The sequence below is a fragment of the Babylonia areolata genome, chromosome 5, assembly GCF_041734735.1.
Source record: "Babylonia areolata isolate BAREFJ2019XMU chromosome 5, ASM4173473v1, whole genome shotgun sequence".
NCBI classification, from domain to species: Eukaryota; Metazoa; Mollusca; class Gastropoda; order Neogastropoda; family Buccinidae; genus Babylonia; species Babylonia areolata.
Genome location: NC_134880.1, coordinates 46,668,138 through 46,682,914, shown reverse-complemented (window position 1 = coordinate 46,682,914; position 14,777 = coordinate 46,668,138). Strand labels below are relative to the sequence as shown.

At 42.8% G+C, this 14,777-nt stretch overlaps 1 protein-coding gene across 2 annotated transcripts; it reads right to left on the bottom strand.

Annotated features, from left to right (window-relative positions):
* Positions 1–3,614: 3,614 nt before the first annotated feature.
* LOC143282494 (cysteine-rich protein 1-like) lies at positions 3,615–11,871 on the bottom strand. Of its 2 annotated transcripts, XM_076588156.1 has the most exons (4): positions 11,674–11,871; positions 7,353–7,447; positions 5,621–5,678; positions 3,615–4,478 (listed from the first exon to the last, which is right to left on the bottom strand). In XM_076588156.1, exons 1-4 carry the CDS (start codon positions 11,711–11,713, stop codon positions 4,441–4,443), a joined length of 231 nt encoding a protein of 76 aa, XP_076444271.1. In that variant the 5' UTR covers positions 11,714–11,871; the 3' UTR covers positions 3,615–4,440. The 2 variants fall into 2 exon arrangements, 1 of the variants encoding a protein (XP_076444271.1); XR_013055263.1 differs by lacking the exon at positions 7,353–7,447.
* Positions 11,872–14,777: the final 2,906 nt, after the last annotated feature.

The following is a 14,777-nucleotide window of genomic DNA, read 5'->3' as shown; positions in this document are numbered from 1 at the left end:
AAAGACGGCCGTCATAAACAGCGAGCTGAAGAGACTAAATGTGGACATTGCCACTCTGCAGGAAACACGGCTGGTTGACTTAGGAACACTAAAGGAGAGGGACTACACCTTCTTCTGGCAAGGAAAGAACTCTGATGCCCCAAGAGAGTACGGAGTAGGCTTTGCAGTCAGGAACAGCCTGCTGAACATGATCGAACCAGGTAGCGGCGGCTCAGAACGACTATTGACTGCTTCTCCCAGGCCTGCAAAGATTTCGGTCTGACCATCAGTCTAAAGAAGACAAATGTCCTAGTCCAAGACACGCCATCTCCACCAGCCATCACCATTGATGACTACGAGCTTGAAGCCATCCATCAATTCACTTACCTTGGGTCCACCATCACCGACAACCTCTCCCTTGACACCGAGATGGACAAGAGGATCGGGAAGGCAGCCACAACGCTAGCTCGCCTCACACAAAGAGTGTGGACAAATCCCAAGCTGACTACGAAGACAAGGATGGCTGTATACAACGCCTGCGTCCTCAGCACCTTGCTGTATGGCAGTGAAGCGTGGACTACACACGCTCGTCAGGAGAAAAGGCTCAATACCTTCCACCTGAGAAGCCTACGGCGCATACTCGGCATCTCCTGGCAAGACAAGGTGACAAACACCGAAGTCCTGACTCGCGCTGGCCTCCCGACCATGTATACCATGCTGAGACAGCGTCGGCTGCGCTGGCTGGGCCACGTTCGCCGCATGGAAGATGGTCGCATCCCGAAAGACATCCTTTATGGAGAGCTCGCCACGGGGCAGAGAAGCATCGGCCGCCCACAGCTGAGATACAAAGACGTTTGCAAACGTGACATGAAAGCACTTGAGATCAACACTGAGTCCTGGGAGGGCCTTGCAGATGACCACAACGGATGGAAAAGCACTCTCAAGAATCAGCTACGGATTGGTGAGGACAAACTGTCAGCTGCTGCAGCAGAAAAGCGAGCTGACAGAAAAGGAACGGCAGCCGACAGACCAGCATCAGCTTACACATGTGATCGCTGCGACAGAGACTTTCTCTCTGGCATCGGTCTCTACAGTCACAGGCGACGCTGCTTGGTCCAAGCAGACAGCCCAATTATACATTAGGTCGGATATACTCTATCCATGGTCAGCCATGACCGAAGGAGGCCTACCTACCTATCTACCTCTGTGATTCTGTGATAATCTAAACACTGAAACAAACGCACCATGGAGTAACGTCATGCTCTCACTTGCTTTATCAATCACACACTTCCACATCTCATGCAGACATTCAAATTCCTTGTCTCTATATATTATCTGCACTGCTTTCTAAAGCAGCACAACTATGACAAAAAGAAAACTGAATTGTCATACACTTATGACAATTTTCTTTTTTTTTTCTTTTCTTTTTTTCCAAAGAGGGTGTGGGGGGTGGGGGGGCGTTAACAAGGTATTTTAACCAATGCAGTTTTTAACCCAAACTGAGGGTGTGGGGGTGGGCATGTACAATATACTGGGTGTTTACAAGGTAGTTTACACGTACGTTCCAGTGTGTGTGTGTGTGTGTGAATGGGTGGGTGAGTGTGTGTGGAGGGAAGAGGCGGGTGTGGGGGGTTGGGGAGAGGGGGGGAGGTGAGCGTGCAGGTCTGTGTGTAAAATTGTGCGTATGTTATGACCAAAGTGCAAGGGTATGTAATACTGAATGCCAGTATGAACCATTGTGTGCTTGAAGAGAAAAGAGAGAAAGGAGAGAGAACGACAGAAAGATAGACAAACAGACAAAAACATTTGCCGGAAAGAGAACAACTTTATTTTTTCAGAACTGAAATACAGATCATAAGCAAAGATCTCGAGCTTTTAAAGCCCTGCACAGCACCTATTGCGACATAAACTGTAAACAAAACTTGAAATGCATCAGTAAGAGAGCTTAGAAACTTGAATTCGCCCATAGGCTGCAAACAAAAAATAACAACATTAAACTTTTCCACCAAACAAAAAGCAGCATTAACATTTTTCAAACCAGCATTCTTTATCCTCTGTTGAAACCCTATCTATATTGCACAGGATATTATTTATTTGATGTTATTTTTTTAAGTCATGAAAATGGTTCGCTTCAATGCCCATCAAAATATAAAAACAATGGACAAGAATATTCCATTTTGAAGGTAGAAATGCAGTAACACTTTTCATTTCGCATTTTTTATTTTGATATATGCTGGTGTTTATTCAAAACATAATTATTATCAGGTTTTTTTTCATTTGTGTGTTCATTATTATGTTTTGCTCGTTATTATGTTTCGGACTTTTTCCACATAAAACAAGAGTATTATTTACTATTTTTGTATACACATCCAACATGAATCCCTTCTCATAAGATATTATGTGCTGACAATCTGTTTTGACAACAGATCTAATTTTGTTTGCTTTCCACTGAAGATCAAGAACTGGACAGAATAAAATGTTGCGCTTTTTTTGTAAACAGTCAGAGCAGATCCCTTCCAAAACAAAGTGGAAACAATTAGATAACTGAAATCCGTTTTTTGTCAACAAATCAAATTGTAATGTCAGCCAGGTCAAGGCACTGACTTTGTTCCAGTGTGTATTGTGGAATCACCATTATAAGAGGTAATCTGGTATGAGGTTTAATGTAAACAAACTGATAAACAAGTAAAGGAATGTCTGCACAACTTGAGCACATTTACAGTAATATTATATGGATATGAAAATCGTAACAAGTGCAACACTCTGTAGATAACAAAGAATTGTGTAAAACAAAACAAACAAACAAAAATAGAATGGCAATGTGCAACCTGAAAATTTCAGTGTTTGTCAATGTGGTAAAAATTATATTCGACAACACAGCTGCTTTTTTGGACTCACTTGTGTAAACAAAGTGAGTCTATGTTTTAACCCGGTGTTCGGTTGTGTGTGTGTGGGTGTGGGTGGGTGTGTCCGTGTGTCTGTGTGTCCGTGGTAAACTTTAACATTGACATTTTCTCTGCAAATACTTTGTCAGTTGACACCAAATTTGGCATAAAAATAGGAAAAAATTCAGTTCTTTCCAGTTATCTTGTTTAAAACAATATTGCACCTCTGGGATGGGCACAAAAAAATAAAAAAAAGAAGCCTAATTATATGCAAATTGCATTTACTGTTATATTCATATTTTTTGTATTCTCTAAACTTGGCACTTTGACCTCTTATTCTGACCCAACAACTAGAGGAGTCATTATTATCATTTTTTGTTCAAACAGAAACTTCTTTTGCTAAGCATGGAATTTTTATTTATTTTGCAAACGTTTTGGTGCAGATAGTAAAAAAGGGAAATTACTCTGTAATTAATGCTAGGGGACGTAATTTATCACAAGTGAGTCTTGAAGGCCTTGCCTCTCTTGTTTCTTCTTTTTTTTTTTTTCTCTTTTAAACAATTTTTTGAACTTGCCAAGAATGCCAAACTCTCATAATGTACCCATTGTATGATAAATTTTCTGACTTACTTTGCACATAAAGTTTTTGGGCTGTTTGGTCACTCAGCTGTAAACAGACATCGAAAGATAAGCGAGACTGGTTCACACAGTGTTACGTGATGCCATATCAATTGTAATATCACAAGCAAACTCATTCATGTACTGTAATGTGTGTAATACCATACCAGCTTTAAATAACAAATATAATTATAACAATAGCTTGGCTAAACAGACCCTGATCAGCAGATTCTTCTGTGTGAAGAAAAATAATAAGCATAAATGATTTCAAGAAATGATAAGGAAACAATGAATCGACACAATATATTGTTTCTGAGATAGGAAATGTGATGTAAATTAGTTCAACCCATCAATAAATCTTTATTCCATCATAATTTTTCATCATTTCACAAGCGTATGATTGGTGATTCTCTCTCTTTCTCTGTCTCTCTCTCTCTCTATATATATATGGATGCATTAAGAACCCTTACCCCACTGGTATGCAAAATGAACAAGTCTTTTCCTAGTAATGATGTTTACAAGCGAGAAAAAGTGAATGAAATATTTTTCTTTTAGAGTTTCTAGGAAATCAACATAAAAAACAACAACAACAAAACAACAACTGATGTGTGTGTGTGTGTGTGTGTGTGTGTGTGTGTGTGTGTGTGTGTGTGTGTCCTAAGTTACTTAGTTAATGCAGAACATACACTTTCTTTTTACTTGTTGGGTAAATACAATTAAGCCTATAATTATAAGCAAAAAATAACACGACTCTACCCCAGCATGAGAACTGTGTGGTTTGCTAGTCAGCTACAAAAAAGCATCTAATGTGAATCAAACATAGATGTGGGTGGAGGACAAAGCCCTCAGTGCTGGAAATCTCCTCCTCCTGTCCCGACCATGTTCGCCACTGACGCTAGGATATATCGGTCGACCACACCATGGCAGGAACCTGCCTGATGTCTGCACATCCACTGATTCAGTACTTGTGACTCTCTGTTCCCCCATGTCCAAAACCTGGTATTGACACACACACACACACACACACACACACACACACACACACACACACACAAATGCCACTATCAGTCAATCAATCCATTCACCAATTGGGTTGGTATGTCCATCAGTCATTCAGTACAATATACAATAAAGAATCTGTTGTATGATGCATGTGTAAGTAGTGTTAAGTGTGTGGACAACGAGCTATGGCCGGGGGACGGGGGTGGGAGGGGAGCGGGGGAACAACTCCGGCTGATCCCTGCTTGGCGGAAGAAACGTGGCTTGCACAGAAGCACTTCGTCTGGGCTCCATTTGTCCCTTTACATGATACTACATGGCGGCAGGGGTGGGATCGGAACCCACACCCCCGAAGAGACTGCTCAGTGAGTGAGGCGTTAGATCGACTGAATGATTGAAGAAGGAGTCACCTCCCCTGTTACGGAACCCATCTGCTGGTGCTTGGGAATCAGTCGTCATCGTCCCAAAACCAAACGGAGCAGTCTGCATCGTGTGGACTTAACACAACTGAACAAAGCCGTACTGCGGGAAGTTCATCCTATGGCATCAGTGGACGACAGCTTGACTAAGCCGTCAAAGAAACGACAAAAACAAAGATCAGATCACTTTTGTTTGTGTGCTTCAGTGTCCCAATTTGTTTTGTGAAGCAATCGGTGCAGCAATGGCAAAGAGGGAGACAATAATATAATATTATCTTACTTCTTTTTTCTTTTTTTTTTTAATTAAAGAAAATACACCAGCTGTAAGTCAAGAAAGTTAACATTCTTTCACTCTGCAGTCTGATATCTGTCTACGGGGTCATTTTCTTTTTGATAAACTGAGCGGGACAAATTTTTGTTGCTGATGACAGGACTGATGAATGAGAAATGCTGAAATCTTTAGACAATAAACGGAATATATACAAACCAAATCGGCAAGTGTTTTTTGTGTGTATGAATGGAGAGGGGGGTGGGGTGGGGGGACATCAGAAGGGAGTCAACTTTTTTTTTCTTTTTTTTTTATTAAAAAAAAAAAATTCAGTTCATCGAACAAGTGGGTGGGTTCATTTTGTTTGGAAAACATGAGCATGCATTTGACTGTGCTGATCTGGCTACTAGTAGAAATGTGACAAGCTCTCTGTATCTGCTCAGTGTACAAACCTCCTGGTCCAAATTCAGAAGAATAACATGGATCGAGGCAGTAGGGGTCACCATTATGCTGTAACAGTCAGTCATAAAAGTTTTTTTTTAAATGATGAAATAATAACAGTACATTTATACAGCACTTTCAAGCATCACAAAGTGCTCTACTATTCCACATCAGTCACAAGTATAACAACAGCAACAACAACAACAACAACAACACACACACACACACACACACACACAATGATGTGCGCACTCATGCACATACATGCATGCATGAATCAAAGAAATAGATGTAGACCCATAGAATACAGTGCAGAAGATGCAGTGCCTTGATTATTCAGAGACTGATTGAAACATACCTTTTTAACTTCGTTTAAAAATATGTGAGTGAGGGGCTGTGATGGACTAAAAAAACACAAAAAAAAAAAAACCGGTGAATTCCAGTCTTATACAGCTGAAGAACAGCCCTGTCGTGTTTCTGTTTGTAAAAAAATGGGAAAGTGAAAGATCCTATCTTCAGTGGGATAGAGGAGAGACCTTAACAGAACATTCTTCCTGAAAATATTGGAAATATACTGACGTACAATTCCAGAAATCACACGAAAAGAGAGAGACATGAGATCTTGTACATTTCTCTCTGTTCAACAGGAAGCCAGTGTGAGTGATGGCCTGGAGGTAACGCGTCCGCCCAGGAAGCGAGAGAATATGAGCTCGCTGGTTCGAATCACAATTCACGACTCAGTCGCCAATATTTTCTCCCCCTCCGCTAGACCTTGAGTGGTGGTCTGGACGCTAGTCATTCGGATGAGACGATAAACCGAGGTCCCGTGTGCAGCATGCACTTAGCGCACGTAAAGAACCCACGGCAGCAAAAGGGTTGTTCCTGGCAAAATTCTGTAGAAAAATCCACTTGGATAGGAAAAACATGCACGCAGGCAAAAAATACAAACAATGGGTGGCTCTCTCAGAGTAGCGACGCGGTCTCCCTGGGGAGAGCAGCCCGAATTTCACACACGGAGAATTATGTTGTGACAAAAAAGAGAAATACAATCCTACAAAAAGACGTGCACGATGCTGAGACTTGTGTGTCGGGCTTAAAAATAAGTTTGGCGGCATTATTTTGAACATTAGTGCATGCACTTGGGTAGGTGCGACAGATTTTGGTTTGATGCTTCTTTGCAAAGTGCAGTCACCAGATAGGCCTACCTTTCATACTTCCCACAAGATGATATTCTACCAAATTTCAAAACTATGTATTCTAAACCAAAATTATTTCAATAACAATCATCATAAAGGGAAGTGCTGTGTGTCGCTGGCACTTTCTTGCACTTCTTTCTGTTTTTGCAACTGTTTAAGGATCAATTTAAGAAAAAAAAGAGATGATTGTTGCGCATGTTGGTACTGGTGTGTGTTGGTATGTGTTTTTGAGTGAATAAATGAGTGAATGAATGTGTGTGAGTCGTGTGTGTAGGTGTGTTTGCTTGTGTGTGTGTGTGTGTGTGTGTGTGTGTGTGTGTGTGTGTGTGTGTGTGTGTGTAACTATGAGAGAGAGAGAGTGAGAGAGAGAGAGAGAGAGAGTGTGTGTGTGTGTGTGTGGTGAGGGACAGTGCTTTGTCTGGGAATAGGTGTCTGTGTGTGTACATGGTCTTACTGAAAAGTCCAGGTTTTTACAGTGGCGAAGAAAACAAATGATAAAAAAGAAGGAAAAATGAGCGTCCAGCACATGTAAGCCTTCACAAGTCACCTCTGCGTGGCTGTCTGGAGTCAAAGTTTTGCTGCATTTCTTACACTTCAGACAACCTAGATGCCAGTCCTTGCCCAAAGACGAAACTTTCTCCGCTGTAACAACCAACAGTAAGTGCCATCAGTAATACCGTTAATAAACATGTTTGGCGAAAAAAAGCGAAAAGGAAAGAAACCTGTACACATTGGGCACACCCACACACAGCACACACTCATACACATACACGCACACCCACACCCACAATCTCCATCCCACACACAGATATACAAAGATTTCATCAAACCACTCAAAAGCAAGTGCACGAGTATACTATATACCAAGGCCTCATCTAACCACTCAAAGCAAATGCACGAGTATACCATATACCAAGGCCTAAACATGTGAAAGCTAAAGTCTGCAGGGTATGTGGCTATTGTGTGGTGTCGTGGTGAAACAGATGAATCTATCATCGCCAGCGTTGTCACTTCAGGGTAAATGAGCATTATTTTTTAGACTGGGAGAACTGCTTGGAGCCAATATACTATGACGTAAGAATAAGTCGGAGCTTTAACGATTTATACAGAAAAAAGAAAGATTCCTAACTGTTTGTTCGTGTGCAGGTGCCATAAGTAACGACAATCTAAACTGAGATGTGAATTTAAAATTCTTCTTCGTTCGTGGGCTGCAACTCCCATGTTCACTCGTATGTACACGAGTGGGCTTTTACGTGAATGACCGTTTTTACGTCGACATGTAGGCAGCCACGCTCCGTTTTCGGGGTTGTGCATGCTGGTATATGTTCTTGTTTCCATAACCCACCGAACGCTGACATAGATTACAGGATCTTTAATGCGCGTATTTGGTCTTCTGCTTGCGTATACACACGAAGGGCGCTAGAATATTTAGTGGTGTATACTTTATTCCTAAATCATACAACACAGGGCAGGATAGAACAAAGTGCACTTCATTTTCTTTCTCCATCTGACAAAGTGGACAGAAGAAATCAGCCTCATTTTGCTCTCTATAAATGCAACTATGTTCTGCAATTTCATAAATGCTCAGTCTAAATCTTGTCATTGCTTGCTTTGAATGTCTTTCTAGATTCGTTAGTAAACAAATTTTGACACCGGGTAGAGTACAAAAGGTTCTGTAAACATTAAATCCATTCTTACCATATACACAGAACCTTTTTTTGAACATCCAAAACTCATCAGTCTCTTCCACATACCTTGGTTAAGCAACACATAACCAAACCCAAGGTACAACGTATATTAATAGCTCAGTTTATTTCGCCACGAGCATCCAGATCAAATAACATTTTATAGGCAAAGTGAGGTAACCCAGACCCATGCATTCTCAATAATTTTAGTTAGTATTTAACATACTTCATAGCCGAATGTTAATGAACAGGATATCTGTTTGTTTCTCAATATATTGAATCATCTGGTGTTCGTATTTTTATGCCCAGTTACCTCTTTATTGCAAATGAATGTACCTTTTCACAATGAAATGCTGGTTTACCGAGTCCCTATAACTCAGCACCATATTGAACTGTTGGTGGAATTCGCGAGTCAAATAGCTTCAGGTAAGCATTTACAGCACCTAGGGTCATTCTGCAAAGCAATTGTAGGTGGGGTGACCAGATAAGGCTAGTTTACTGATCAACTTCGTAAAGTACAAGCTGACCAGAGGGGCTCTTGAAACAATGCATAGATCCTTCATCGTCCCAATCTTTGACTATGCTGATATAATCTGGGACAACTGCGCTGAGTACCAATGTAAGATAATGGGAGACTTACATGTAGACGCTCTTCGTAGTATCACTGACACTGTTCGCGGTACTACTCACGATAAACTGCTCGCAGAATTCGGGATTCTGTTAATTAGAAAGAAGGCGTTGTAGACATAGAATAATAATGTTCTTTAAAATTATCAATAACATTTGTCCTCAATACCTTTCTTATTTACTGCCCCCTCTCGTGTCAACAGTAAACCCATACCACAGGCGAAGACTATTTGAACGAGTGTTCCCCACGCTAAAGAACCGTAGTGTTAAAAATAGCTATAAACAGACCCAGCAACCAGTCCAACCACATACAAGCACAAAGTATTCATATTATATACTTGTGGGTGTTGAATACATGTATTATATTGGACCCCATTTCCACCCATTCATTTTTTTTTCTCTCTCTCTCTCTTCTTTACCCTCCTTTCAAATGGGACTTAGAAATTCAGAAAACATTCTCCCCAACCTTTTTATTTTCTCAAACAGAGAAAAGACCCGAAAGTAATATCATAGGCGCATGCGAATTGTGCGTTTTAAATTCGACGGTGATGAACCCAGTAGGACTAGATTTGTTTATGTAGATAGTCACCATATATACAGATCTACATTGAGGTTGTCACCACAGAACAGTGTGTGTGTGTGTGTGTGTGTGTGTGTGTGTGTTGGTTGGCTGGTTGGTTGATTAGGCAAATAACTTGGCAAATAATTGTCGCTGTGTGTGTGTGTGTGTGTGTGTGTGTGTGTGTGTGTGTGTGTGTGTGTGTGTGTGTGTGTTGGCTGGTCGGTTGATTAGGTAAATAACTGGGCAAATAATTGTCGCTGTGTGTGTGTGTGTGTGTGTGTGTGTGTGTGTGTGTGTGTGTGTGTGTGTGTGTGTGTGTGTGTGCGCGCGCGCGCGCGCGCGCACGCACGTTTGTGTTTGCATGCACACTCAACACACGATATTAAATGTCTCCGAACTGAACGCGAAATACGCTGATTACATACAGGTGCTTGGGCCATTGAATTGAAGCCCAGTAGCGCCAGCCAGAGGGCTGGGCTCGCTCTGTGTGTCAAAGCGCAAGCCATCTTTCAGCCCCTTATATGGACTGGCGCACTGACACAGCTGAAGAAACCAACAGGAGCCATCAGTCGCCGCACCCTTCTCTCACTGGCACAAAACCCGCTTGTTCAACTTTCTCACGGATGCCCAAGTAAATTAACACCCCATCCAGTTTTCTACGTGTGAATCCTTGATCATTGTTAACAAAAACAACATCTACAGACTGAAATAGATCAATAATTAGAAACAGATACTGTGAACTTATGATAGAAGAGAGAGAGAGAGAGAGAGAGAGAGAGAGAGAGAGAGAGAGAGAGAGAGAACTGTGTATTTTTGGCACACTCGATTCTCTCTGCAGTGATTGATCAGCTGCATGTATGAAAACCTGAAGGTCCATCTTTGCTTGCACAGCATTGACAGGCGCAAATATAAGGACGCAAAAACATGCACGCGCGCAAAATATGCTGACGAAGATATTCAAGAATATGTAAAAAAACAAAACAACAACAATAGTTCGTGAGTTTGATTTGCATAATAATGCTAGAATTACATTACTGCACTAACAACTTACATGTAGATGTGAAACGACCAGTTCTTTATGCACATGTGAATGTGTGTGTGTGTGTGTGTGACCTTTTCAAAAAATATATGTTTCTTATTTCTATGGGTAGCCTAGCTGCTTGTGCGTTTCAGAAAAAGTGGTTCAACAAATCTCAGTCTCTATTGAAACGGAGACGATCGAACGTGCGTAGCCTATCAAACTGACTTGAGAACAGACTGCAGCAGTTCTGTTGTCACGGCATACAAGCCAACCAGCTCCAGACACACCTGCTGGGCCTACACAACCATGCAGTTGCCAGACACTGCCAAATCAGTCACACAGAAGAATTTTACACAGTCAAACTGTCGACTGATGTGAGATGTCACACGTGCACGCTAGAATAAGGAAACAAGAGAGGCAAGGCCTTCAAGACTCACTTGTGATGAATTAAGTCCCCTAGCATTAATTACAGAGTAATTTCCCTTTCTTTTACTATCTGCACCAAAACGTTTTCAAAATAAATAAAACTTCCATGCTTAGCAAAAGAAGTTCCTGTTTGAACAAAAAATGATAATAATGACTCCTCTTGTTGTTGGGTCAGAATATCAGATCAAAGTGCCAAGTTTAGAGAATACCAAAACTATAAATATAACAGTAAATGCAGTTTGCATATAATTTGGCTTCATTTTTTAATTTTTTTTTGTGCCCATCCCATAGGTGCATTATTGTTTTAAACAAGATGACTGGAAAGTACTGAATTTTTCCTATTTTTATGCCAAATTTGGTGTCAACTGACAAAGTATTTGCAGAGAAAATGTCAATGTTAAAGTTTACCACGGACACACAGACACACAGACACACACACACACACACACACACACACACACAGACAACCGAACACCGGGTTAAAAAAACATAGACTCACTTTGTTTACACAAGTGAGTCAATAAGGAAAAAAGTGAGTAAAACTCACCGAAGTAAACTTCCTTCTTGCATTGCGGGCACTTGGACATAGTTGATGGTCTTGCTTGTCGACGTACGGAACGAGTCGAATCAACGCGAACAGTCTGCACTGCCGAATCAGCAACAGGTTATTTTTCCGTTGCTGGGTGTTGTTGGTGGTGAATGCACAGTTCAGCAGATCAGTGACTTTACAAATAATGCTAGGAACGCCCAGCTTGCACACGAGCCGCTCGCGATTATTTCATGCTGGTTTTGCACACGTCACTCTCAACAGCGCGTGTCAAACCTTTTGATCAAGCGTGAAGGTAGGTGGATGGAGGTGGGGACCAGAGTGGGGTGGGGGGTAAAATTGAAAACATAACCTTGACACGCTATTAGTGTTGTGGGTTCAAATGATTGACACCCAAGGTAAAAACTGGTACTTCACAGCCCATCGTTGTCGTTCTGGTGGTGTCAGTGTAGTGTTAGTGTAGTGTCAGTTAGTGTAGTTACCGCCCGCCCAAGCTGGGCAGCCCCCAGCCAATTAGGTGCTGTCCTGCCACGACCTGCCTTCTTCTATGGTTGTATGAAGATTAGGGGAATATACGACAAGCAGGTCGTTAATTTCCGCACCAGGCAAAAAGAAAACTTCAAGAAACGGATCAACAATGAAACTGGCCTGTTGGAATGTCCGGACAATGATGCGTGGGCTCTCCCAAGATCCACAAGACATCAGCGACACCAGAAAGACGGCCGTCATAAACAGCGAGCTGAAGAGACTAAATGTGGACATTGTCACTCTTCAGGAAACACGGCTGACTGACTCAGGAACACTAAAGGAGAGGAACTACACCTCCCAACACAGAGCAAGACTGCCCCCCTCAAATCCTCCACTGGGGAAGTAATCAACGATCCTAGACAGCAGATGGGCGGAACACTACTCCGACCTCTACTCTACAGAAAACAAGATGTCCAACTCAGCCCTCGATGCCATCAAGTGCATGCCGGTCATGGAAGAACTTGACGCAGGGCCAACTGAGGACGAACTCAGCAAGGCCATTAACAGCCTGACATCAGGCAAGGCACCTGGCAGTGACGGAATTCCCCCCGACCTCATTAAACACTGCAAGACTACTCTTCTGCATCCTCTGCACACAGTCCTCTGTCAGTGCTGGAATGAGGGAGCTGTACCGCAGGACATGAGGGACACCAAGATCATCACCCTGTACAAAAACAAGGGCGAAAGAAGCGACTGCAACAACTACAGAGGCATCTCGCTTCTCAGCATTGTAGGCAAAGTCTACGCTCGGGTCCTTCTAATCCGCCTGCAGAAACTGGCCGAACGCATTTACCCGGAATCACAGTGCGGTTTCCGGGCAGAGAGATTCACGGTAGACATGATCTTCTCCCTTCGCCAAAGCCAGGAAAAGTGCAGGGAGCAGAGGATGCCCCTGTATGTCGCATTCATTGATCTCACCAAGGCCTTTGACCAAGTCAGCAGAGACGGTTTTTTTCAGGGCTCCCCCCCCCCACACCCCCCAAACTGCACAGCTTGATTGAGTCCTTCCATTCCAACATGAAAGGGACGGTGCAGTTTAATGGTAACCTCTCCAAGCCCTTCGACGTACGCAGCGGTGTCAAACAAGGCTGCGTCCTCGCCCCCACCCTATTTGGAATCTTCTTTGCTCTTCTCCTGAGGCATACGTTCAGCACAGCGCAAGAAGGGATCTACCTGCGGACCAGATCAGATGGCAGGCTCTTTAATCTTGCCCGCCTCAGAGCAAGGACAAAAGTCCGCGAAGCCCTCATCAGAGACATGCTCTTTGCCGGTGATGCCGTATTTGTGACCCACACCCAGCAGAACTTGCGGTCACTAATGGACCGCTTCTCCCAGGCCTGCTAAGATTTCGGTCTGACCATCAGTCTCAAGAAGACAAACGCCCTAGGCCAAGACACGCCGTCTCCACCAGCCATCACCATTGATGACTACGAGCTTGAAGCCATCCATCAATTCACTTACTTGGGTCCACCATCACCGACAACCTCTCCCTTGACACCGAGATCGACAAGAGGATCGGGAAGGCAGCTACGTCACTAGCCCGCCTCACATAAAGAGTGTGGACAAATCCCAAGCTGACCACGAAGACAAAGATGGTTGTATACAACGCCTGCGTCCTCAGCATCTTGCTGTATGGTAGTGAGGCGTGGACTACACATGCTCGTCAGGAGAAAAGGCTCAATACCTTCCACCTGAGAAGCCTACGGCGCATACTCGGCATCTCCTGGCAAGACAAAGTGACAAACACCGAAGTCCTGACTCGCGCTGGCCTCCCGACCGAAGGAGGCCTACTACTATATATGTATATGTGTAAATTATATACATAGAGAGAGAGAGAGAGAGAGAGAGAGAGAGAGAGAGAGAGAGAGAGAGAGATATTACAGATAGATCGATAAATAGACAGATGAATAGATATAACATCTCTGTCGATGTTAAGCCAAAATGTAATTAACTGAAACATATGTGTAAAGTATGTCAAATTTCGATATGCTTTATTTCACTCTGTCAGCAATTAAGTCATTTATCAAAGAGCAGAAAATGAAAATCTGAATCGATGTGCTCAATAAGTTGAAGACTGGCCTTCAGTTCTGAAAGATTCGTTTCGAATCAGGCAGTGGACAGTAAATATATTTTTTATTTTCTTATCTGATCTCCTTGGATATTCATGCAGTGAAAAGTGCATGACTATTTTGTTAAAGAGGTTTCAGGATTACAGATCCTACAACAGGAAATGACTGGAAAGATGCGCATTTTGCAAGATGAGGTAGACTCAGAGGCCTCCAACAGCTCCTAAGGATGCAGCTCGGTGGCAACTTCCACATTTCCGTTGGGAAGGCCTCCAACTCCTGCAGAATGTGGCAGGCATTAGGATTGCAGAAGGAGGCACGGTTCCTAATCCACTGGATCTCCATGACGGCTGGTACGCAGGCACCATCCAAGACTGCTGTCAAGATAGAGCCAGCATGAATATGCATGGCTCGGATGTTATCCAAATGGAAATGCACATCAAAGGCTCTCGTCGGGCATCATCTATACCCACCAGCCAGGCTGAGGGGCTGGCATTGCAAGTGCATCAG